The sequence below is a fragment of the Colobus angolensis genome, unplaced genomic scaffold, assembly GCF_000951035.1.
Source record: "Colobus angolensis palliatus isolate OR3802 unplaced genomic scaffold, Cang.pa_1.0 Scaffold26, whole genome shotgun sequence".
Taxonomy (NCBI): Eukaryota; Metazoa; Chordata; class Mammalia; order Primates; family Cercopithecidae; genus Colobus; species Colobus angolensis.
The window spans coordinates 13,580,382-13,606,922 of NW_012115821.1; the positions used below are offsets into that span (position 1 = coordinate 13,580,382).

At 51.1% G+C, this 26,541-nt stretch overlaps 1 protein-coding gene across 1 annotated transcript in view; it reads left to right on the top strand.

Annotated features, from left to right (window-relative positions):
* The first annotated feature begins 1,566 nt into the window (after window positions 1-1,566).
* Window positions 1,567-26,541, top strand: part of FAM3D (family with sequence similarity 3, member D) — a 33,931-nt gene continuing 8,956 nt past the window's right edge. Inside the window, exons 1-6 of the mRNA XM_011947207.1 lie at window positions 1,567-1,838; window positions 12,860-12,910; window positions 14,685-14,792; window positions 18,791-18,811; window positions 22,582-22,699; window positions 24,478-24,536. Coding sequence (XP_011802597.1) covers window positions 12,898-12,910; window positions 14,685-14,792; window positions 18,791-18,811; window positions 22,582-22,699; window positions 24,478-24,536 — 319 coding nt within the window. The 5' untranslated portion in view covers window positions 1,567-1,838; window positions 12,860-12,897. The remainder of the gene's footprint in view (window positions 1,839-12,859; window positions 12,911-14,684; window positions 14,793-18,790; window positions 18,812-22,581; window positions 22,700-24,477; window positions 24,537-26,541) is intronic.

Sequence of the window (26,541 nt, forward strand, 5' to 3'; positions counted from 1 at the left end):
TGTCCTGCTGAGGGCCACTCGTCTTCCCCAGAAATCATTTACTCTCCCCTACGGTGCTGACACCCCACCCCTGTCTCCCCTGTGAAGAGGGTATACAAGCTTCTAAATCTCACTGGGTGTAGGAGTTCCTTTTCTTTCCTGGGATGCCCCCATGCATGTGATAAATGTCTGTACCTTTTCTCCTGTTATTCTCCCTGCTGTCAGTTTAATTCCTGACCAGTAAGGAAGCTAGAAGGGTAGAGAAAGTCATTTTTACTCCCCTACACTTGTGTGCTTATTTACATTGGAAGTGAGGGTCAGGAGGGCCCCCCTGAGGAGGTGACACTGCAGGTCAGGTCTGAACGAGACCCAGGCACTAGTCATGGGCAGAGCTGTCCTAGCAAAAGAAGGGAGAACAAGAGGCGAGGAGGTGGGACAGAGGACAGGGCCAGTCCTAAAGCCAGTCAGGGTGCAGGAAAGCATTGTCTGGCCCTGGGGTACACCCTGAGTGGGGCCCACGTGCCTACCTGGGGATGGGCAGCTGGAACAGCAGAACTGGGGCCACTCCAGGCACCTCATGACACAGGGTCTGCTCCCTGCTCTTCCCTTGCACCAGCTCCCTGGGCACACATCTTTATTTCCTGACCAGCTGCTGGACCTCATGCCCCTGAATATTCCTTCCAAGTGGACTACATAGCCTACGGAAGCCTTCAGAGTCAGCAAACAAGGGAGGAAGTCGCCGGGAGCCTGTGTGCCAAGGACCGAGGCAAGAACTCCTCCTAAGAGGAAAGCATTTGGGAAAGAGACCATGATTTGTGACAAAGCCTGGGGGTGCTGGATCAGGGGAGGGGGAAGCTGAGCCCCTCTCATTGTACCTTGGGTCCTAAGAAGAGAGAAGGGAGACAAAGGCTGCATTTACCATTTCACTAAAAGTCTACCACTGACCAGCCCTTCTTTTCTTTCTCCCTCTTTCCGTTTATCCACACCCCACACCCTCCAGCTTTAACCTCTAATTCAGTGTGCCCCAACCCAAATCCAGAACCTTTCCCCAAACCACTTCCTCTCCCCCATCTTCCTCGTTCTTGACCAAGGAGCCTCCCTTTTCCATCATCCAAGCTTAATATCTTGCAGTCGCCTTTGACCTCCTCCGTCTTTCCTGTCCCAAGTTTCTTGCCTGGGTTCCCCTCTTCCCAGCCAACCCCTCCAGCACCCCCCGACTCCAGTCCAGAACCTCAGAGCATGTGATCATCAGCTACAGTTACTCGCTTTACCGGCCCTATACCCCCCAGAGCCTGGGGAGGTTGTTAGCCCAGGGTCGGGTTTTTTGTAAGGTTTTTTGGCTGTTTTCGAAGGCGGATTGTGGTATCTCGTTCCTGATTAAGTTGCTTGAATTCCCACCCAAACCTCCCTTGCCAAGGCCAGGATAGCTCTACAGGAAGGGAACAGGCATGGCCCTTCTCCTCAGGCCCCAGGCAGGCTCTAGGCCACTCCTCAGCCAGGCAAGACTTTAGACTCATTTCCTCCCCCATGAGCACTTAGATTAAACTTCCTCCTTCCTTATGAGATTGTTTAACAGGGCAGGGAGAGTAGATAGCAAACTTCCTCGAAGGAGGGGCAGAGCCTGCGCAGGGCAGGAGCAGCTGGCCCACTGGCGGCCCACGACACTCCGTCTCACCCTCTGTGCCCGCTGCATCTAGAGGAGGGCCGCCTGTGAGGCCACTACCCCTCCAGCAACTGGGAGGCGGGACTCTCAGAAGCTGGCCCAGGGTGGCGGTCAGCTGGGTCAGGGACCCACGGCACCTGCTGGACCACCTCGCCTTCTCCATCGAAGCAGGGAAGTGGGAGCCTCGAGCCCTCGGGTACGTCCCCCCCAGAATGGAAAGGGCTATGCCTCCAGGTACACAAGATTAAGAGAGGGGAAAATGGAGGTGGGGAGGGTGGGAAATAGGAGTGAAAGAGCCTGAGATGGAATGATGAAAGGAAAAAAAGAAGGAAACCACATAATCGAAGAGATTCCTGAGATCAGACTCAGGAAGGCAAACAGATTTCATCTGAGGCACCATGCCTGATCAATGAAATTAGACTGTGATAAGAAGGATTCTGGGGCTGGGTTCGGGCTCAGGCAAAAGCATGCTATGATTGATTAGCTATGTCTGCCCTGGGCACAAGAGGGAACTGTAGGGCATGCCAGCCAGGGATTTGATAACCCATACTGCAGGGTTTTTTCCTTAACTATAGGGGCCCCCAACATTTATTCTTTCATTCACTCATCTATTTATTCAAAAAAACATATTCCGATGATCAACAGTGAGCCACACAAATATTGAAAAATGAATAAAAATGAAAGGAATGTTGTTCTTTGGCCCCAAATCTCATTTTTCTCATAAGGTAATGATCCGAAAAGTCATGAGGTGCATGGACTTGAGAGATTCTCTAGCTATGTAATGTTGAGCTAGTCCCTTTCACTAAGACTCGGTTTCCTCATGTGTAAAATGGGAGAGTCTGAATATCCCCTATCAATCCCTGAAGTTCTCATTGTCTACAAAACTATGATAATCATCACTAAAGTACATAAAATAACATGTATGATGTGCTAAGTGCTCTCCATATAATAACACATTTAATCTTCCTATCACCTCTACAAGGAAAGCACCATGATTATTCCCACACCATAGATGGGGAGCCAAGGTACTGAGAGATTTAATAACTTGCCCAGGCAATCTGGCTGCAAAGCTTGCGCTTCTGCCCACTATGACACACTGACTCTACGCTGCAGTGGATTCTAAGTCCATGGCTGGAAGTGGGCTGCCTGGGTACAAGAGTGTCCTTCTAGATGATTCATCCAGTGAGCATTAATTGGGCAGTTCCTGCATGTCAGGTAAACAAGACACAATGATTAACAAGACGAGGTATCATACATGGTACTAATCAGAAAGGGAAAACTTGCACAGATAGTCATTTTCAAAACAGTTTTGACATGTGCCATGCAGATAGCCTGGGAGTCAGGGCAGACTTCTCCCAAGGGAATGCCAGGTCCTTCAGGAGTGAAGGGCAGGGGAGGAAAAGATTGGGTCAGTGGAGAATCTCTGAGAAGGGGGAATAGGAGGAAAGAAAGAGGAGGGCAGAGTGGCTCAGGCAGGAGAGGGGTAGTAGCTGGTGGTGGGAGGTGAGGTCAGTGAGGTGGTCGCGCCCAGGTCTGCACGGGCTAGGGAGGAGTTTGCCATTGCTCAGCATCTACCCAAATCTGCGCATCTACCTGTCTGTCCTCGGGTTTAGGGTTGAGGGTTTAGGGGCTTCTGTCTCATGGTCATCATGTGCATACCTCTTCCTGAGCTCAACTCCATCTTCACACACAGACCCTGCTGCTTCCCGTAGGAATGTTGAAGCCTCCAGAACCCAGGGGCCTAACTTCCTCACTGGCACCTGGGGTGGGGGATGTTCAAAGTCACCATTTGCCAACATTTCCTGGTGCTGGGGCAGTTGCTCCTCCTTGGAGGAGACCTACCTGTCTACTACTGGCAAGCCTGGTGAGACTTCAGGTGGGCAGCCCACAAGCCTGCCTGGGGAACTGGCAGCCCCCACCCAGCCTGCAGTCCCAGAGGGCAGGTACCCTGGAGACGGGCAGACGTTTCCTACAGTTGGTGCCAATCCCTTGCTTCTGGAGGCTCAGAGGTTTGCTTCCCCAAGGAGGGGCCTGGAGAGACAAAGACATTTGTCTTTGAGGTTGTGGGGAAAGCAACCCTGCCTTTGGCATTTGAATCCCAGTTCTGCCCTTTTCCCAGCCATGTGACCTTAGGCAAGTTGCCTATCTTATGGGCTTGTCTGAGCCTCCCTTATCTCAAAAGAATGAGGACTGTGAAAATTCCTTGGGATTTGACAATGTGCATTTTGAAAAAGACAATGTGTGCAAAGCACCTACCATGACGCTTGCCATGTAGTAGGTGCACAATACAGGACAGTGCTGTTGTCCAAGCTGTGCACCTCCTATGCACCAGGCAGTCTGCATGGAACTGGACATTCAGAAATGATCAGACACTATCTCAGAAAGTTCACAGCCTATCAGATAAATTAGACACATCAGTGATTGAGAGTAAAGGGAGTCAGGGACTGCACTGTACAAGAGATGTGAACAAGTTCTATATGATCAGTACAAACAGCAGTCCCCATAATGGGCAATGCATATGGAGGGTTGATTGTGTCTATAGAATGGTGCCAAGTACTGTACACGGATTAGCTGGTGTAAATACAGTATCTTTGCATGAGAGGTCTTATCATCCCCATTTTGCAGATGAACTACTGAGGCCTAAGGAGGTGAGATAACCTGCCCAAGGCGGCAAGGCTATGAACGGTAGAGAGAAGCTTTATGGCCAGGCAGTCCAGCTCCAGGATCCAGGCTGTTGGCCACCACACTCTTCTCTCCTTCCCACACGCACACACATCACAGAGACAGTGATCCAGGCCTGCACAGGCCGCAGAAGGGGGACCTCACAAAGGAGATCACATTCCACAAAGTATGGGATTCCTCTGGCGAGGAGAGGTGAGGGCAGCCCTGGTGGAGAAAGCCCCATGAGCAGAGGCATGGAGCTGGGAGCTGGGAATCACCCAGCAGGGCCAGGGAGAGGCTGGGAGCCAGGCACGAAGCCAAGACCTTGGACCTTTCTGCAGGTACAATTGGTTCTGTGTTGGAGGAATATTCTGGTGAAAATGTCAGGAGCAGTGTGGCTTCTGGTATGGAAGCCATCAGGAAGGAGGCTGTTGCTGAAGACACAGAGAAAAAGCCAAGAGTTGGCCTGATTCTTTAGGTCCCATGAGGACTGAAGTGTTCAAACCTCAGGAGGGAAGGAGTAGGGTGGGAATGTAATCCGAGTCTTTCTTGCAGATGTAACTGTAGTTTGAAATGGGAATATCGTGCATCAGGTAGGAATCTTCTAGGTCAAGTGACAGAAACCAACTCCAACCAGCCCCACAAATGAAGGACGTGTATCGACATACACAACAGTGTGTATGTGGAAAATCCAGAGATAATTCTGACTTCAAGAAGGCAGATCTGGGGGCTAAAATGACACCCCCAGCACTCTGTGTCTATGTCTGGGAGCCTTTTCTCCATGTTGTTCTATGCTCAGACAGCCTGTACTCATGTGGTGGCAAAGACATGTATAACATCTCCAGTTCGGAGTCATCCCAACTTAGCCTCTCCAGCAGAAAGGCAGCTCCACTCTCCTGGAAAGTCCTTCAAAAGTGCTAGGAGGAGACGAGGCATGGTGGCCCACGCCTGTAATCCCAGCACTTCAGGAGGCTGAGGCAGGTGGATCATTTGAGGTCAAGAGTTTGAGACCAGCCTGGCCAACAGGGTGAAACCTTGTCTCTACTAAAAATACAATAATTAGCTGGGCATGGGGGCAGATGCCTGTAGTCCCAGCTACTGCGGAGGCTGAGGCAGGAGAATCGCTTGAACCTGGGAGGCAGAGGTTGCAGTGAGCTGAGATCGCCGCTGCACTCCAGCCTGGGCAACAGAGTGAGATTCCATTCCAAAAACAAACAAACAAAAAGTTCTAGGAAGGTTCTGGTCTTCTTGGCTTGGGCCACCTGCCCATGTCTGACCTCATCTCTGAAACCCAGCGATAGATCACACTCATCTGCTAGGCCAGGACCACAGAATCAGCCCTGGAGCCAGAGAAGGGAGTAGCTGCCTGAGAGGGAGGGGTTGATTCCCAAAGGAAAATTAGGGTGGTCAGCAGAAGAAGGGGAAACAGATGTCCACCCCGACTCCAACTGCCCCTACTTTATTAAACTACTGTTAGCCAAGTCAAGGATGGCAGTAACACATAAGTCATTCTACCTATGTGACTCTGGACCAGCCACTTACTCTTTCTAAAGCTCTTTCCTCACTGGTAAATGCAGTTAAGAAAAAGAATCTGCCAGTAAGATTGTTGGGAGGTTTAAATGAAAAGACACAGGGCTTAATATTGGCAGAATACTAATAATACTTATTAGAATTATTACTGTGATTGTTATTAAGATTATTGCTTCTTCAGTGAGATCTCCTGATCCTGTGCCTTCCCAGGTAAGACTTATCTCCCAATGGCTTCCCAAGCCACTGTTGACTTCATTGTGGAGGCTGCCACGTTGGCTAATTAAAGAGGTCAAGACCCAGCTGTCTCAGACGGAAATGAATGAATTACCCACTGGGCGGGAGGTGAATCTCTTCATGCTTCATGCTTGACCTGCTGAAGTGATTCTGACAGGCCAGCAGCAGGCCTGCAGGGCCAGAGGGTGAACCCGGATACTCCATGCAGCCCCACCCTGATCCAGTTAGTCCTCTCTGGAGATGCATGCCCAGCTTTCAGCAGAGAGAAATTCTGGGGCACACACTGGCCTCTGGGGTTAATGGACCTGAAGATGTCCAGTATCCTGAGATTTCCCCCATCCCCTCAGACACTGGAGGGAAGGGAAAGGGCTGTGTGTCTGTCCAGATGGCTTCCTCTCTCTCTAGCTGCTCTGCTGGGACCTGGAGGAACCCATTTTCCATGTGGAGCACACCCTCTTCTTCAGCCTATTTCTGCCTCCTTGAGAAGGGGGATGGAGGGTTCGAGGAGCATCTCCAAGGGAGAGGGCAAGAAGGCCTGCTTGATTAACAACTGTTACTTGCAGAGCACTTCCTCTGTGCTGGGTGCTGGGTTTTGGGTGCATTCTTGCCTTTAATCTTCACTAAATTAGAGATCATGATGGCCATGTGAAAGGAAGCTGAGGCCAGGAGAGGACTGTGTCCACACTCCCACGGCAGGGCCTAGATGGGCACCAAAGCCCCCAATCTTAGCCACCATGTTATACAGACTCCCAATTCCCAGGCCACACAAGGTCTCTGCAAAGTGGAAGGGTGCAAATATGACTGGAGATGCCACTTACTGAGGGTGACCTGGGGACCAGGTACTGAGTGTGGCACCTTCAGAGGATGATCTGTCAGGTGAATGGGAGGAAAGTCTCCCTAAAACCTATCTGAGGAGAGGGGAGAGGGGAGAGGTGGCTGACCCCTGCCAAGTGAGCAGAGCTCATGGAGCCACCCCCCTGAGGAGGGTACTGGCTGGTGAGAGACATGGGGGTGCAAGAACAGAATCTTAGAAACTCAGTCTTATCCATGGGAGCCTCCTTTCTCCCTCACCTTGGCTGAGCCAAACCCAGGCAAGCTGAAGCTCAGCAAAAGGAACACCTGAGGCCCGAGTCCACCTGGAACTAAAAGAGGCCACACCTAGGGCAGAGGTGGGCAAACAACAGCCCACAGGTCAAATGCAGTCAGCCACATGTTTTTATAAATAAAGTTTTATTGGAACACAGTTACATTTATTCATTTACATATTGTCTGTGGCTGCTTCCCTCCTACAAAGGCAGAGTTGAGTAGTTGTAAAAGAACATACGGCCTGCCAAGCCCAAAATATTTGCTATCTGGTCCTTTACAACTTGTACTTGAGTTGGGCAAAGTGGTTAAGAATGTGGTCTCCTGACACACATCGCCTGGGTTTATTTCTGGGATCTTTTCTATCTTTGACTCTCAACAGCTATATGACTTGACCCCTGTGCCTTAGTTTCCCTTACTTCTTCACTGAGCTGTTGTAAGATTAAATTAGTTAAAATAAGTCAGAGTCTCAGGGTAGTATCTGGCATGTGGCATTTGTTGTCTTATTCTGGGAAGCACCCCAGGAACTTGAGGAGTAAAAACCCTCAGAATCCTGCACCTTTTTGTGTCTTCTTGCATTTCCTGCCATGCAGCTCTGACTGGCCCAATAATTCTACCATTGGCCCACAGCTGGAGAAAACCATTTACACCAATAAATACAATTAAAACAGGGCATAATGGGAATAATGGGCTTATTTCCTTCCAAAATAAATGTCACTGGAACAAATTGTTCAAACCACCAGTCTTATTGTTTATGGATTTATTCGCTGTTTGTCTCCCCCTCTGTATTGGTGACATGATCAATAATTGCCCATAAATATTGGGTGTTTATAAGAAGGACCATTTAGAGAACGAAAGGGGGCCTCTGGTTACTTTGATTACTTCACACAGACCTGGGCCACAATTGCGGGTGTTCAGGATGGCTTTTAGGGGTGATGGGAGACTCATAGCAAGGGACAACTGGGGCTGGGCAGGGTTGCACACCTCCTGGTTCAGGGCAGGACCCATGGCAGTGCTCTGACTCACGTGCATGCATGCCTACATGTGCACCTGTGTGTCTGTTGATATGCCAGTCACTTCCAGTCTCTTGAGTGTCTCTGTTTCTTTTTCATTCTGCTTGTCTCTCTACCTCGGTCTTGTCTCTTTCTTTCTCTTTCTTGTCTCTTTCTGTCTCTTTCTGGAGTCTGTTTCCCTCAGGCCTGTCACTATTTCTGTAGAGTTTCTATCTTCCACACTCATGCACACAGAATTCACCCCCTGCAATGAATCCTTGCTCAAGCAGCATTGCTGGTAGAGACAAGTGGAGCAGAAAGAAGCCTGAAGAGGAAGAACTGATAGAACCCCTCTGCCCCTAGTGACCACACTCTGTCTGCAGAATTTCCCAGAATAATGAGAAAAATAGCCAGACTTGAATTTCCAGAAGAGACTAGTCAGGTTCTAGAGTCTGAACATGTCTTCTGGGCAGACTTTTACTTCGGAGAAAAATGTTAGGAATGAAGTGAAAAAAAAAAAAAATAAGAAGAAGTCATTTAGATGGAGGGAGCAGCTCCTAGCTTTTTACCTCCCAGTTTCCTTTCCCAAATGGTAACCCACTTCCTTCCTTCCAACAACATTTACTGCACACCTACTGTGTGCCTTGGTGCTAGCATCCGGCAGTGGATGAAGAAGGCCTTTGAGAGCCACTCCCTGGAGGGGAAGCTGGCCTGAAAATCAGGGCTGACTGTGAAAGCTGACAAGGTGCCTTCATGGAGAGATTCACAGAATGCGGGGGGAGGGCCAGGAGCCAGGATTTAAGCAGGGAAAATAGCCACTTATTTCTCCACCAGGGTGCACTGCTCCACACTCTCATCCTGGAGAGACGGCATCTCTTTCTCTATCCATCGTGGCTCTGGGACAGGTCATGGTTGAGATGAAAGGCCCTGTGTACAGAAGGCCACAGGCAGCAGGAAGGCTGACATCCTAGCTCCTGTAGGGCCTTTAAGAAATGTCACAGACCGGCAGGCAGAAAGATGCTGTCATGGCATTTTGGGTCTGCAGAAAGAACAAACATCCAAATAGGAATCATGCCCTGGAGGTGCACTGGCGAGAGGCAGCAGAGTGAATGGGGCCTATCAACACGGAAGAGACAAGTGGACCCTGCCAGGCTGGCGAACCCCTTCCAGACAGGTGGTCTCACTGCCCAACACCCCTTCCAGGACAGGTAGATAGCATCACCTTCTTTCCACAAAGGGAAGAAATCAAAGCCTGGAGAGATGTGCGGAAAAACACAACAACTAGTAAGTGGCAAACCCAGGTCTGTCTGATCCAAAAATTCGTCCTCTTTTCCCAATATCACAGACTTTCACTGCCTGATTCTTTTAAGACTGAGATCACATGCACTGCCCCAGCTGCTCTGCCCCTGTATTTGCATCTGCTGGCAGGACACGTCTACCACAGGAGGGATGCACCATAGAGGTTGAGGATGGGACCTCAGTAGCCCCAGACTTATTGCATCTGGCTTAGCATCTCCAGGGAGAAGAGAGCCTCTCTCTCCCCAGTTTCCCATGCATCTATCGCAGGGCAAAGTCTGCTTGGCCTTGCTTGGGTCACATACTCACTCCTGAACCAATCACAGGGAAATTACGAAGCTCTGATTGGCCAGACGCTTATGACAGGGCGGTCTGCCATAATGGATGTGCTCCCATCCAGGACCACAGGTAGGTGTTGAACCTTGACTCAGAGGGTCAGGGAAGGCTTCCCTGAAGTGATTTCTCCACTGAGACCTGAAAGATGAGTAGGAGTATTCTAGACAAAGAAATAGGAAAACGGTGTTCAGACAGAGGGACTCGGAAGTGCAAAGGCCTGGGGCTGCTCCAGAACTTGTCTTGCTCACGGCCATATTTCCCCCAGTCTTCCCAGGGATGCTCAGAGAATGCTTTAGAAATGAGCCCTACAACTGACTGTGTGGCCTTAGACAAGTGACTTCCCCTTTCTGAACTTCAACTTCCTTCTCTATCTGTTAGTTTAATCATTCTAACCTTCCAGGACGATGCAAGAATTCAATTCATTCAGTTTCCAAATATTCATCCAGCACTTCCTCAATGCCCCACAGCCTAGGCCTGCCATTGAAAAGAGAAGCTTGGGGCTTACACGCACGGCTGACCTGCAGCCAGAAATGAGAAGGGAGGTATGGGGAAGGGCAGGACAGAGGGAGATGTCCAAGGACAGTGAGGATGGACAACAGGAGGAATGGGGTGGCTTGCAGTGATTCATGCCTTCACCAACCCCACCTTGTCCCCAACCCTGCCCCCTCGCCTTCCACTGCCACTTGCACACACACCACCCCGCAGCCAACTTAGCCATGCTAGGCTGGCTAGGTAAGCACCCAGGGCAGTAGAACTTTTCTCCTCGTTCCTTTGCTGGGCAACTTTGTAACCTGAATAACAGGTCGGGACAATCTCCAACAGGAAGAAGGAGAAAACACACTCTTTTGGGTTTGGGTGGCTACAAAGGGATTCTTGCTCCACCCTCCGTACCTGTTCCTGTACCTACGTACCTGCTCTTTCTCCCTCCCCACCCCAGCAGGCCAGTCCTGGGCCCCAGCTCCAGAGCTCTCACGGGCTGCCAGGGTGAGCAGCCTAGAAACTCAGGACACCAGATAGCCCTGCAGGTGCTGGGTGGGCAACTCAGCCCAGAGGAAGAGCAGGCTCGGGAGCTCTCACAGCCCAACAGGGACTGGCCCTTGGCCCCTGCCCCTCTCCACCCCACTGCCCTGAAGCCAGATTTCCTGCTCAGCATGGACAAGACATCAAGAGGCTAGCCCTCTGCCCAGGTGTGTGTCCCCTACCCTCTGTCTCTGTCCCTATCTCTCTTGTCTGTCTCTGAGTGTTTCTCTCTGAATCTGCATGCACATATTAAAAGTACTTGTTCTGTCTCCCTCTTCTCATTCTCTCTCTTTCTCTCTCTCTCTTCCCCACTCCCCCTTCTCTTCCTCTCCCCCTTCACCTCTGTCCCAGACTGGAATGTCTCTGTGCACACCCTCTGTGAATATTCGTGTCTGTCTGTCCATCCAACCCCATCTGTCTGACCCTGTCCCTGTCCTTCCATCCTGTCCAGCCACTGACTCTCCTGGCTCCTCTAACATGGGGTTCCTCCCAAATCTTTTGAGTCTCATCCAGGAACCTAGGTTCCTGGACTGTAAGTCACATCCGAAGCGCAGTCATGATCATAATATATTTTTTATCTGGGAAAAAAAAAAAAAAGCTGGTGTCTGAATTTCAGGAAGTTAAAGTTCCACAATTTGTCTGTAGGTAGAGCCAAGTGACAGCCCGGTTTTCTAACCTGGAAGGCCCTAGAGGAGTAGGATCAGGGCGGTAGGAGGACTGTTACAATTCACAAGAGGAGGTGTGGTTTTGTAGTTGCTGTTGTTGTTATTGTTGCTTAAACATTAATGACTGGTCCAGACAGAGCACCTCTCAGTGTACATACAGGAGGGCCAAGGAGGTGAACAGACTTGCCCAAGGTTGAAGAGGGTGTTGGGGGCTGTGCCAGGCGTGAGCCCAGTCTCCTGTCTCAGGTCTCAGCCTTTGGCAGTTGAACTTTGGAGACCATGTCTGTTGAGATGGATTTTTAGGATAAAGATTCTGGGGTGGGAGGGGCAGGAAGAGCTGTGGGAGAGGTCATCACAGTCAGAGAAGGTTACCTGCTGCCTTGGAGCTGGTGTGCGAAGTCTGGGACCAAAGACCTCCTGTCCTCTAAGTCTCCACAGACCACCTGGGGGTTTCAAAGCTGCAAATCACTGGTAACTGCCCAGCACCTGGAGGGTGACACAGGGGGAGGTGGAGAGAAGGATGACCCTGCTCTGCTCAGAACTGAATAAGGGAGGAAACTTTGGTTTCAACCCTCCTCTGAGATAAAAATTCTTGGCAGTGAGACCCCAGTAGGGCGGAGGAAGGGGGTGTCAGGGAGTGTTCAGCAGCTGGAAACCTACATCCACATTCTGGCTGTGACCCTTGCAAGCTGAATAACCCTGGGCTGAGCCACGGTGAGTCTTGCTTACTCATTCCTAACATGGGGGCTGTGAGGATTAGAGCTAATGCATAGATGGCACCTGGCACAAAATCACCTGTAATATGTGAGTTGTGATTGCTGTTTATTTTGGTACAATAAACAAAGATCGCTTGGGCTTCTGCTCCCTGATGATTTCACTGCAGCTAGCTAGCTCAACCTCGCTGGCTGGCTGGTAGGAAGGAAGGAAGGGAAGGAGGGCCAAACAGATGGATGAAAGGATAGATGGACAGGTAGATAGAGGATAGGTAGATGGATGGAAAAATGAATGGATAGAGCATGGATGGATGGATGGATGGATTAATCAACTGATGGATTGCCAGATGGATGGGTGAACAGATGGATGAACAAATGGATAGATGGATAAGTGAATAAATCAAATATTCCAAAAGACAGTGGCTTACCAGACTACACCTTCCTCTATTTTCTGCACTTCAAAAAATCATGGCAAATTGAATATAAAATTCCAGGGACAAGAGTGAAGGAGAGGTGGAGGCAGACAGGAAAAGAGGAACATTGCCCTCTTGTTCATATGGCAGGTGGTGAGGAACCCAACTGAAAGAATTATGATCTCCCCAGGTAGAGGTCCCTGTCCCTCATCTTCAGGCCTAGTCACTTGCAGACCTGATGCCAGTTTCCAACTGGATTTTCTTCTCTCCATAGGTGGAAGCTGACCCCAAGCCACCCTTCATCTGGACAGGATGAGAGTGTCAGGTAGGCTCTGAAATTGGTTTTGGAGGCATTTTTCTATCAGCTGTGTCCACCCATTCTGGGCTCACAGTCATTTGGCTGCATCTGTTCTCAAATGGTCAGGCCCAAATTCCAGGAGGAAAGCAATCCAGGGGAGCCTGGAAGAGTAGAAGAGGTGACTTCCTGTCTCTAGGCTGAAGGGCAGGAACTTCTGCACAGAGGCCCCACCTGGCTGGGATCATTGAGAGTGCCCATGTTGGAAACACTTGGCCTGGTTGGAAATTAGAGACAAAAATATTTACCTCGAGGAGGGCTAGTCTAGAATTTTTACACCATAGGGCTGGGCACAAGGCGGGCAAAGGCCTTCTAGTCCACACCTTCACACTGTACCCCCTTCTGTACAGAGAGAGAAACTGAGGTAGCAAACAGAAAACGTACCTGCCTCATTTGCATTCCAGAACAGCTGTAAGGAGTCAGCAGCACAGGTTTTTGAAGTCAGCTTACTTCTCTGGATTTAAACCTCACTTTTGACACTTACCAGCCAAGTGACAGTGGGGAAGTGACCGCCTCTCAGTTTCCTCATAAGTAAAATGGGAATAATCAATAGTATCCAGCACACAGGGTTACTCAGAGAATGAACTGAGATAATGTATTCAAAAGTTGCTCACATGGTGCCTGGCACAAAAGTGAGTTCTGTGTGAACATGAGCTGATACCCAAGAGGAATTCTGGGTGCGTAGAGCCATGCTGTGCCATTGAAGACCACGTCCCCACAGACCTGCATCCCGCCCCACAGGACCCAGCAGGCCTTCTCCCCAGCCTGAGTAGTCAGAGACTAGTTCAAGGCTCTAGAGCTGAATTCAGGGCTGAGGAGCAGGGGAGATGCCGACAGGGAGGTCAGAGGGAGGGGTGCCACAGCTGGGCCTGCGCCTCGAGGGTCACAGCAGAATGGGTGGGTCTGATTCAGAAGGTAGCAGGGATGTGAAATGGAGCCTGCTTTCTGGTCCCTGTAAAGAAAGAGAACTGCAGGTGGCTCATCCCCATGTGTGGGGTTGTTCCCCAATCACATGGGGGAATCAGAAAGCAATCTGGCCATGAGGCAGGGATCAGGGAGCTGTGGCTTGTCTGGAAGCTGCACAGCAAGTCCAGTGTGTAGTTATTTGTGGAGGCCTTGAGGGAGAATTGATGGAAACTGTGGGGGGCAGCCCCAACCCCAAGCCACCTGGAGGCTGCCTACTTTTGACAACTACAATATCCCTGTCAACGAGCTCAGGGGCAAGGGTGTTGCCATGTCTGCTCTGTGCCTGAGGGACTCCAGCTCAGAGAGGCTGAGCTCCTGCTCAGAGTCACACAGCACTGCTGGCTGCCCTGAGCACTGGCCACAGCCTTCTTTACTCCTGTTCCAGAGCTCCCCTCCCAGAGTCCTGCCCTCCCACTGCAGTTCTCAGGCCTCCCCTTAAGGGGCTATAGAAAGGTCCAGAATGCTGGCCTCATTGCTAGAGACTCTCTCTCTCTGGAGGGCTAAGTGGAGCCCAGGCAGGTACATTTTTAACTTTTTTTCCCAGGAGACTCACTTGGGTAAATGTTGCCACAGGACCTGGCAGCACAATCTCACCATCTGGCCACTGGACAAATTCACACATGGTAATCTTACCACATGGTCCCATGGTCTGGTCCCCAGCGTGGATGTGGTCTGAGCCTATAGCATGGGGTCTGTGCAGTTCGGGAAGAATTCACACGTGGTCTTGCGATGTGGTCTTGGCTCTGTGGTCTCCTGGCAACATCCCCTTGCTTGGCAGGTGTGCTTCGCCTCCTGGCCCTCATCTTTGCCATAATCACGACATGGATCTTTGTTCGAAGTTACATGAGCTCCAGCATGAAAACCATCCGTCTGCCACGCTGGCTGGGTGAGTGGGGCTCAATGCTGGGGGCAGGAACTGCAGACCATGTGTGGAGGATGAAGACATATTCTTCCCTCCATCCCTAGGTGACCCTGGAGACATGACAAGCTGTGCCGCCTTTGGGACCCCAGCCATTGGAGGGAGAGGGGGCACCCCCAGGCTGCCAGGAAGGGTGGAGTCCATGGGGAACAGAGGTGCATTGCAAGGCCCTGGGCAACACATGTGCCCACATCAAGGACCACTTAGAAAAGGTGACCCCAAGAAGGAAGGAAAGAAAGGAAGAAGAACAGAGGGAGAAGAACAGAAGGAAGGGAGGTGGGAGGAAGGGAAGAAAGAAAATCATGTATTGAGTGTCTTCACCTGCACCTGCTGCTCCCTCTTCCTGTATCTCTTCATGCAGTTCCCCCCCACCCGCCACCCACCCTCCCACCTGGTTCCTTCTCTGCCTTCCAGTCTCAGCTAAGGTTGCACCCCTTCCTCCTAGTTTAGCTTCTCACATGTCAGGCTTTTTCCATCAGAACACCATCATTATCTGTCATTATGGTTTTTGTGTTTCGTTGTTTGTTGCCTATCTCCACACCCTAGAATGTGAGCTTCCTGAAGACAAGGATTTTATGTTGTGTGCATTCACCTCTCTAAGTGCCTGGCACAGAGCAGATGCCTGGTAAACATTTGATGAGTGAAAAAAAAAAAAAAACAGGTGGATGGATGGATGGATAAATGGGTGGGTGGATGGATGGGTAGATGGAAGAATGAGTAGATGGATGGGTAGATGGAGAGATGGATGGATGGATGGATGGATGGATGGATGGATGGATGGATGGATGGATAGATGGATGGCTGAGTGAAGAATAACTGAGTGGGTGGGTGGATAGATAAATAGATGGTTGGATGGGTAGATGGAGGGATGAGTAGATGGATAGATGAATGGGCAAATGGGGAGATGGGTGAATGAATGGGTGGGTGGAGAATGGATGAGTGGGTGGGTGCATGTGTGAATGGCTGGATGGATAGATGGAAAGATAAGTAGATGGATGGGTGGAGGAAGAAGGGATGAGTGGGTAGATGGATGGGTGGATGGGTAGATGGGTAGATGGAGGGAAGGGTGGATGGATGGACGAGCAGGTGGAGAAGGGATGAGTGAGTAGATGGATGGGTGGATGGGTAGATGGGTAGATGGAGGGAAGGGTGGATGGATGGACGAGCAGGTGGAGAAGGGATGAGTGAGTAGATGGATGGGTGGATGGCAACATAGGTAGATGGTGGGTGCGTGGGTTGGTGGATGATGGGTGGGTGGACAGGTGAATGAATGAATGCATGGACAGGTGGAAGGATGCTGGATGCTAGCTGCTTTACATGCATAGTCTCATTTAACCTGCACAAATGTCCCACAGAGTGATCTATGGCATGGTTGTGGAATGGACTCAAGCACAATCCTTGATGTGGTTTCACATGTGTTCTGAGAAAACAGAAGCTTGAGGAGATTTAAAAACTCACCCAAGTTCTTCTTGGAGATATTAGAACAAGAACAGGAACCCAGGTCTTCCAGATTCAAATCCTTTCTGATCAAAGGAAGAAGTGAAGGGAAGGGATTTATATCTCGGGATTCGTCCCGCTTGAAGACCAAGAACCACCTACACCGACATCTTCACAAACATCAGTGACCCAGGCCTCTCCCAGCTTCCTAAGGCAGCAAGTAAACCAGTCACTCCATCTTGAACATGACCCCACAGTGGAGTGTCTGTGATCCCTTACCTTGTTTGCTTCTTGTCAAGCATGTTCCACAGCCCATGTTGCGATGATTTATAAGTTTATACAGATGCTTGGTGGCCACCATGTCCCCACCACCTCCCCAGGATCCCTGTTTTTACAAACTAGACAGTGATGTGGCTGCATTAATGGCCTCAAAGGTGAGGGGCCCATGTCAGTGTAGGAGGCTCGGGGTGTCCTCTAGAGGAGAGAGCCCCAGCCCGAGGTGGGAAAGGGGCAGTAACTGAAAAGAGACCCAGTAATTGTTTGTCTCTCAGTACCCAACTACTTTGGGTTTGACAAGTCAATACCTCCAACCAACCGTCATCAAGTGACTGCTGGGTTTTGAACTCTGTGTTCGGCCCCAGAGACCCTGAATGAGGAACACATGGCCCTGCTCATGGTCTGAGTCAGAGAAACAGACTTGATTACAGCATGTAGAAAAGTGAAAGTGCATCAACGTGATGCAGAGTCTCGAGAAATGTTTACAGTAGCAGGAAATGTAACCAGTGGGAAACATGGCCAGTAAAAACCATTTGTGTTTCAGCACTGAAGGGGGTAATTTTCATTTACTTCAGAGGTTCCTAACCTGGGTGCACATACCCTCATTTTATTATTTAATGCACTGATATAGAAGCACATATATTACCATAGCACAAATTTGGTTTTTGTTTTTGCAAAATATATTATATTGATATATAATTGGCTTCCAATTTGTTTTACTTTATGCATTTAATAACACAGTCTGTTGGAGTATAAAGTGATAAGTGTCTCAAGGGAAGTGAGAATAACTTTATTCTGAGGGGAGTCCACGGCTTTTCCAAACCACCAAAGGGAATCATGGCACAGAAACCACATTAAGAACCCCTGTGCCTGGAAAGTTAGACACAGTTATTTCAGATGAGAGTGACCAACTCAGCTCTAACTGGTTTCAACAAAACATGTCTTGATGGTCCACTATGGGCATCTTGTGACTTCAGGTGTGGCTGAACCCAGGAGTCTCCCATGAAGGTCCCAGAACCAGTCTCTCTTCTTTCTACATCCCCGGGCTCTGCTTGTTGCCACTTGACCTCAACAGGTTAGGGACTCATTCCATGAGCAGTTTTCTCTCTAAGGCAGGCATGATGGTTTCTCTCCTGATGCTCATCTTCTCACCTGGCTTAAAAAGCACTTTCTCTCTCCCTCTCTCTCTCTCTCTCTCTCTCCTCTCTCTCCCCCACACAGCTATATAGCAACATAGGGAAGTAGGGAAGGGCTCTGTCTCCAGAGGAATGTAATACTATGATTGACCCAGCTTGGGTCTCATGCCACTCCTGGGGCCTTGGAGGCAAGGGGTAGGGACATTTCCAGATGGACAGCCCCTGAGAACCAAATGGAAACTGTGTAAGTGTTGGGGGGTTCCCCCAAAAAAGGAGAGCTTCTTCCCCTAGCATTTCTGCTTCCTCTGGAGGTCCTGTCCTCCAGACATCACTGCTGGCATGGTGGGAGATACGATGTAGAACCACCGAAACAACTGGGACGTGGTATAAGATGTCAGGAAGTGGCCAAGGGCCCTAGAGCGAGTGCAGACAGTATGCAATGCGGACAGTCAGGAAATAGACACCCCAATAGGGGCCAAACACCCACAGCAACACAACTGTACCCTTCACTGGGGCCCAGGGGCCAGGCACTGGGCTCAACCCTCACAGAGTGATCTCACTGGGCCCCCTCCACAGCCCCTTGAGGGTGGCTGTCATCACATGTGCCATCTTCATGTGCTGTCAAGGAAACTGAGGCCCAGGGAGGTTAAATATCTCATGCAGTCATATACTAGGAACTAGGGCACAAATTCCAGTGGATGTCAAACAGCCCAGCTTCTTTTGAACCAAGGGAGAGTCGTGTGTGTATCTTGTACATGTGTATACGCACACACATGCGTATGTATGTCTGCATCTGTGTGTACACATGTCTGTGTGTGCACACATGTGTGTCTGTATATGTGTGCATGTCTGTGTATGCATACATGAGTGTCACATATATCTGCATGTATGTGTGTGCATGTGTGCATGTGTATACACGTGTATCTGTGTATATGTGTGCTGTGTGTGTATGTATGTGTGTGAAGGGGTGACACTGGCAAGGGATTTTTAGTTCATTTCAATAGTGCCAATTTAAAGCCCCTTCTTCCCACTCCCCAGCCCCCAGCCCCCAACCTCCCTCCTGCAGGAGGGTCCGAAGTGCTTTTCCTCTAACCAGATTCTGTCTTCTCTCCACAGCATCATCCACCAAGGAGACCCGTGAGTATCTGTGCAGCTCCACACCGCCCCCAACCTCATCTACTCACCCCCTGCTCCCATTTGCCCTAGGGCAAGAAGGCCCAGGGCCCCTGCTGCTAACCCTGCAGGTTCCCGAGAAACCTGGGCTTCCAGATTCTTCCCGGTCCTCTCCTCCCATGGCCCAATGGTGCCTTCTAAAGTCCCTAAGCCCTGTGGTAGGGGTGGCCTCCCCTCAGCCATTCAGACTGTAGGGACACAGTTCAACTCTGCCCCTTCTCCAGTTCCCCTGCTGCAGTCTGGACCACAGCCTGCCCCTGCCCATCCCCTGCCCCAACAACCCCACACAGCTGGGAGCCCAAGGGCCAGGGCTGAGCTCCTTAACCCTATTGCAGTGACCCCAGGCTTGGCTCAGGGTTCCTGCCGCAAAGTGCCAGAGACCATGTCAGGCAATACAGGGGCCCCAGAGACAAACAGAAGGGGCGCTGATTGTCTGTTGGGGTGAAAATGTTAGACCTGCCAAGAGAAGTGGAGAAAGTGCTCTAGGTTCCAGGAGGGGCACCCCCTTCCAATGGGAGGATCAGGGAAGGCTTCTGGGAGGAGGTGTCCTCTCTGCAAAGGCCTAGAGGCAAGAATGCTCCAGTGGAGTCCGTGGCTAGAGAGTCAGGACAAGGAAGGGAAGGGAGAGCGGTGATTATGGCAGTAGTAACGTTGATTGAGTGCCTATTATGTGCCAGACAAACTTCACAGGCATCTCATGCAATCCTACATACAACCTTATGCTGGTGCTATAATTAGCCCCTTCTGTAGGTAAGGAAACTAAGACACTGAGAAGTGAAATCTCTTGGCCAAGGTCACATAGCTGTAAGTGGTGAGGCAGGAGTCAAACCCCCTCCACCATCTGGTCCCAAGCCCACCCCTCAACCCCTCTTTGCAAGAGGTAATACCTCCAGGCCCTCTCCATTTCCTTCTCAACATGGTGGTGACTCTAAAGAGGGATGTGGCTCCTAAAATAGGATTTTACCTGACTAAGAAGGACATGGATGCCCCAGTACACTGCAAGGTTACAGAAGGCAAAGACAATATGAAACAACACAAATCATTCACCCTACACCCTTAACCCTAGCTCCCTGAAGCCTCCTCAGTCATATTCTGAAGTGAACAGAGTGTCACAGCATCTTGTTGCTATCAAATGCTTAGACATCACCTGCTGGGGGGATGGCAAATTCAAGCACACATGCTGCTTTCCACCCTGCCTGTTCCCATAGCAGACTTCTCCAATTGATCCCAGCATTCTTTCCCTCCAAGTCCATAGGCAGACTTGAGAACTTTATCATTAAGCCTTTAACAGGAGGTCCACATTGACATTTAAGAGGAAACCTGTTTGACAACCCTGATCTAAACCAACTCCCTGATTTCACAGGTGGCAAAGATAAAGAGAGCAATTTCTGGCAAGCCACAGAGCAGATTAATGAGAGAGCAGCCTATTTCCTGAATACACCCCTGCCCTAGTGCTCTTGGTAGCACACCAGCTCCATGCCCTGAGCAACAGCACAAGGGTTCCCAGGGGTCTCAGGGATTGAGGCAGCTGATGGGAGCGGCCTTCTATGCCAGAACCCAGAGAGCAAATCTCCTGCCTCCCAGAGGCTGAGGCCCCCTTGGCCTCATCTCCCTTCATCCAGCAGCCTGACCGTGAAGGCTGGATGGTCAGAAAATCAATGCTGGAAAAGCCTGCTTAAGCCAGCCTGTTGACATCAGGTTTATCAGACTTAGCTGCAATTGATTAGGCTCTGGGCAAACTCCAGAAGTGGTCCCCCGGGCTGGGAATGATCTCCCTGCATAGGTGAGACTCTCTGGGTGAGGGGTGAACGTGGCTGGGGGTGGGACCCCAAGGCTGTAGGAGACCAGGAGCCATGCCCTGGCTTCCCTCCCCAGCATCGCTCCTCAGCCAATCCCAAAGGTGGGGGCTGGGCCCCTTTCATAGGGATTCTGCGAAGAAGGAGGAGAAGGGGAGTTGGTCCACCCCCAGTCCGGCCCTCTCTCCCCTAAGCCACAGGCTTGGATGCCCGCTCTTTCTTGAATAGGCCTTCACAGATGCCTCTGCCCCCTATCCACTCTCTGGGTGACAATGTCATGGTTTGAGTTCAGTCCCACCCATCAGGTGTGTGTGCTGAAACCAGGAGAGGGGAAACCCCAAACAAGCATTTCCTCTCGGATTCTCAGGGTTGCCTGCTCAGTGGAGGGAAACCAAGCCAGCAGGGTTCCCTGGTGTGGGCTGCATTTGCTCCTAGAAGGGGCACATTTACCTACAAGCCTGGCGCCAGTGGGTTGTGCCCCTCCAGAAGGGTGCTTTTTCCTGATTCACCTAAAAGCTCCTTATAGACCAGGGAAAGCCCTGGAAACCACATGGTCCCTTCTAGCCTCAGGTGCAGCCTGACCCAAATGTTGTATGTGTTATGCAATGAAGACTATCCAGTGCCTACTATGTGCCAGGCACAGGAGTTTTCAGGATGAGTCAATAAGATAATAAACATAAAGTCCTAGCCCCAGTGCCTTGCATGTAGCAAGGTCTTGGCGTCTGCAAGCTTCTTTAAGGAGCCTGCAGCTTTGCTCCAAAACACACACTGGCAGACCTTGGCCAGACGCCTGGCACAGGGGCTGGGGAGGGAAAGGCTGCCCAACCCTCGCTTTCCCTTAGCAGGTCAGCATTCTCCAAATCCATGTTTACCTAATCCTCCCTAATGCTGCCTTCCAAACTGTCAGCTGGTGCTAAAAAGCACACATTAGAATGAATTACAACATGCCAGGCTGCAAGGGCGGATGTCATCCCAGCTCTCAAAGAGCACATTGAGGGCTCAGCCACTCAGCCACGTCTCTAGGTACCACCAGCATCTCTCCTCAGGCATGGACCTCCCCAATTTACCCTGTGAAGGCTGCGTGGAGAAGACGCAGGTCTTAGGAACAGCCAACATCACCAGAGGTGCCACTTAGTGAGTACCCAGTGGGCTCCCAACACCGTGTTGAGCTCCCAGTGGGAGAATTGGAACCCTCTGCCTGTTCTCTATTGTATCCCAGCATCAGGCACTTAGTAGATGCTCAGGAAATGAGTGATAAATGAATGAATGATGAGAAGAAGAATAGCCAGTGTGTACTGAGCATTAAACCACACTCATGTATTCCTCACAGGAACCCAGTGAGGAGGCACCACAGATATCCCATTTTGCAGATAAAGTGGGGTGCGAGGAGGCTGAGGACTTGCCCAGGGGAACCTGGCTAGAGAGAGCACAGGAACCCAGTGAGGAGGCACCACAGATATCCCATTTTGCAGATAAAGTGGGGTGCGAGGAGGCTGAGGACTTGCCCAGGGGAACCTGGCTAGAGAGAGATGCTCCCACCCATCCCACCAGAGTCCCTGGGAGTTCTCAATAGGGGCCTCTGGGGACTCAGAAGGCTGCCGTGGCCCAAATGAGAGGTACTCAGGAGAGTCCCTTCATCATGGTGACTCAGGTTTACTCTAGTTACGTTTACTGAGGGTGTCCTGATAGGGCTGGAGCTGTGATGGAAAGCCCAAAAATTAATTCTGGGCTGGTCCTGTGTGCTCTGGTGGGGGCCGCATTGGAGGCACCATGGAGCACAGAAGGGCGTATCTCCCAGACTTTGCTGTCAGCGAAGGCTCCCCCAGAAAGAGGCTCTGAGCTTCGTCCCAAGCTGCACCCTGGCCCTAGCCCTGGCCCTCCCCTCCCCAAGCACCTCCCGAGCTGCTGCCCACCAAAACTGGTCTCTTTCCTCCCCAGAGGTTGTAAAGTACAAGTGCGGCCTCATCAAGCCCTGCCCAGCCAACGACTTTGCGTTTAAAATCTGCAGCGGGGCTGCCAACGTCGTGGGCCCTTCTATGTGCTTTGAAGACCACATGTAAGTACCTAAGGGGCAACCATGTTTCTTTTATTTTATTTCATTCATTCATTAAAAACTGCAGAGGCTGCAGGGGCTGGCCTGTGAGACCAGCCCACAGCTTCCCTTTCACTCTGGGTATGTGAGGCACAAATACAATAATTGAAACAGTTCCCACATCCGCCAGCACCTTGCCTGGTGCTTCAGAGCATCTCTCATTCATTCCCCCGACATCCTGGGAGGTGGAGCTATTACCCCTGTTGTAAAGATGAGGACAGTAGGGTGCAGACAGGGTCACCTGCCCGGTGGCAGGGTCAGGATTTGACCTCAAGTCTAACAGCCAAGTTGCTGGGCTTCTCATGAAAGGAGATGCCTGCAGAGAAGGTTCAAGATCCTGACTCAGGCATCAAAGCCCAGATACAGCAGGCACCAGGGCTTCCGCCCAAGTACAGGAGAAAGGCTGTTTACCCATCATCCAACTTAGACGGTAAAGGCCCTGGGACGGCAAGTGCATCCTACGAAAGAACTCAGGGATGGGTGTTTAAACCAGTATTCTGAACCTAACCACAGTCTGTTTAGGCAAAACAAGGAACTGATGGGTTCAAATACCTAAAAGACCAGGGGTGGTATGCAAGCTTCAGGACCAGCTGGATCCAGGGATTCAAACAATGCCATCAGCGCTGTCTCTCATCCCATCTTCAGCTCTACCCTCCTCTGTCTAATGGCTTTGCTTTTTTTTTTTCTACTTACAAGGGATTCCTCCATGTGGTTAAAGAGAGAGACTGCCAGCTGGTTTGACATATTAGCCCAACTTAGCACCCTAATGGGAAAAGAGCCTTCCTGTCTAATTATCCCTGCAAAAGTCCCAAGCCTGTGTTTCATTGACTGGCCTGGGTCACATGACCAAGCCTAGCCCAGTGTATTTGTCCGTTTTCAGGCTGCTGATAAAGGTATACCCGAGAGTCAGTAATTTATACAGGAAAAAGTGTTTAATGGACTCACAGTTCCATGTGGCAGGAGAAGCCCTACAATCAGGGTAGAAGGCAAAGGAGGAGCAATGACATCTTACAAGGATGGCAGCAGGCAAGAGAAAGAGCTTGTGCAGGGGAACTCCTCTCTATAAAACCATCAGATCTCATGAGACTTACTCACTATCGCAAGAACAGCATGGGAAAGACCTGCCCTCTTGATTCAGTAACCTCCCACTGGGTCCCTCCCACAACACGTGGGAATTCAAGATGAGATTTGGCGGGGACACAGCCAAACCGTATCAGCCAGTTACTGCAGCTGGGGATGTAGCATGCTCTGCTTGTCCAAGCCTGGGAGAGAGAGGTCAATCCCCGGAACCACCTGGCCTGTGCGTGGAGAAAGACAGTTCTCCCACCACACATCCGGAGACAAGGGTGTGGATGCTCGGCCAGCAGGAACACAGCTGGGCCACGTGGGGACTCAGACACCCCAGGATGGTGGCAGCCTTCTGGTTTCTGCCTCCTCCCAGCAGCCAGGCCTCACAGCCTACAGGTGGGCTGGCCCCACCTCCAACACCTCAGAGACCCAGGCAGGGAACTTGCCTCTTCTCTGAGCGGGTTGTTCTGGTCCAACATGCCTTGAGAAACTCTTTAGAGAATCCAGCCTACCACTAGTTTTCAGGAGAAAACAGATGGTCCCAGCTATTCCATGTGTTTCCCAGTACTTCCGCATTGCTTATGTGGGCCCTTGCAGAGTTCCCCAGCTGGGAGAGCAGAGTATTCATTCCACACTCGGGAACGACTGTCATATTTCTTCTTCATTGTCTTCAGGATCATGAGTCCTGTGAAAAACAACGTGGGCAGAGGCCTAAACATCGCCCTGGTGAATGGTGAGTTGCAGATCCATCCCCCAGACAGTTCTCACCCAGCACCAGGGCGGGTAGTGGGTAGCGGCATATTCATTCAACCAACATTGGCTCAGCTCCTAACTCACAGCAGGAACGCCTGTAGAGCTCAGGAGGGGAAGCGTGGCTGGCCTGGGGGAACAGAAGTTCTCAAAGACCCACAGAGCTGTAGAACCACAGAGCTAGCCAGGCCCCTGCCACATGCTCCTATCTCAGGAGGACACACTTCTCCTATGGAACATAGGTGAAACATGACCCCCTCCTCAAAGCCACTCTGCTTAAACCAACACAAATGAGGATGTGGGGACAACCAATGACAGTGCAAGATCACGTGCTGAGTATACACCTTCATTCATTCATTCATTCAACAAACACAGGCAGTAGCTACTGTGGGCCAGGCCCTGTACAGGACACTGGGGGTCAGCCAAGAACTAGAAAGGCCCTGGCTTCACAGCCTCCATAGATATCTGTGAAGCTCACAAACAATCTCACTGCGGTGAGCCTCTCTGGAGGGGCAGGAAGCACAGCTATGGGAGCTAGGATGCAGAGCAAGGGACAGACCCAGGGTGGTTCAGGGGAGCCTTCTAGCTGGAGGTGAGAGCCAGCTGAGGTCTGAAGGATTGTGGGCACTGGCCAGGAGAAAATTGGGGAAGGCTCCTTCCAGGCAGGGGCAACACAGTGCAGAGAGGAGGAGGGAAAGGGAAGGAGAGAGGTCTTCAGGGCAACATGGAGAGGCAAGGCTGGGGATTGAAGCAAGGCCAGAGGATGAGGAGCTAGCAAGCCTGCTAAGAAGTGTGATTGGAAGCCGAGAGCAGTAGGGAGCCACAGAAAGGCTTTGAGCAGGGTGGGAGGGGCCAGGCCTGCATTCCAGAAACCTCCCTCCAGCTTGGAGTTGGGGGGCTGGAGGCAGGGAGACCACAAGAGAATCCATGGCCTTGATAATCCTGCATCTCCTGCAGGACACACACTTAAACAGGAGGCCAGGCCACCAAGCCTGAAGTAGGGACACGTTTCAGGAGGGATTGGACTTACAGGGTCAGGTAAGGACCAGGTGGTCTGGCCCCAGCCAAGACCTCCTCTCTGCCTCTGTTCTTATAAAACGAGGGCCATTCCCTGGCTGTAAGGGCCACTTCTGGGACAAAGGTCAGAGCAGGATGGGGAAAAGCTGTAAGGGATGCTGAGGAAGGAACTTGTCAAGCTTGTGGGTGGCAAGATCACATGAGCACACTTAGGAAGGAACAGGGTAAGATGGGAGCCCCGGCCTTGCCAGCTCCAAGCCCCTGCACTTTACTCCAGAGAAAGCTTTTTCTCACTCTGCCAAGAAACCCTGCTGCGTCAGGGGAGAAGTCGAGGCCTGGAGCAGTGATGGGGCTGTTCCTGGACAGACGGGAGTCAGAGGACAGCCCTGGCCAACTTCCTAGGAGCCCAGGAAGGGCCAGGGCAGGGAGAGGCAGGAGGCTGAGTGGAGCGGTTCCTCTGCAGGTTTGAGGAGTGCCCAGGCCTGTTCCACTCCAGCCTCAGTGAAGTGGCTGCAGGGATGGTGGCTCCCTCCTGCAGGAAGGGTGTGCCCAGGCTGGTCTCAGAGCACTCTCTCATGCACGCCAGACCCCAGAAGGCTGTAGGAGCCTCAGCTTACATCAACACTCCCATCCATCTGCCCTCACCCCACAGTGGGGGCAGGCAGGAAATGGCGCAGGCTGCAGCTGACCTGGCTGAAACCTGCTGACTTTCTCCCCTAAATGGGTCCCACCTGAGAAAAGCCTTTTGAATATTCTCCAATGAGATAGCCCCAGACTAGGCCTCTTTCCCTGCCTCTCACAAAGCCGAAAGGATGAAAATAACCATCGATGGCAATAAGAACCAGCATTTATTGGGCACTCACTGTGCTTTTTCATTTAACCCCATCACTGTGCTAGGCTGGAGCTATGCTCAATATCCCCATTTCCCAGGTAAGAAACTGAGGCTGAAAGAGGTTAAGTAGGCTGGGTGC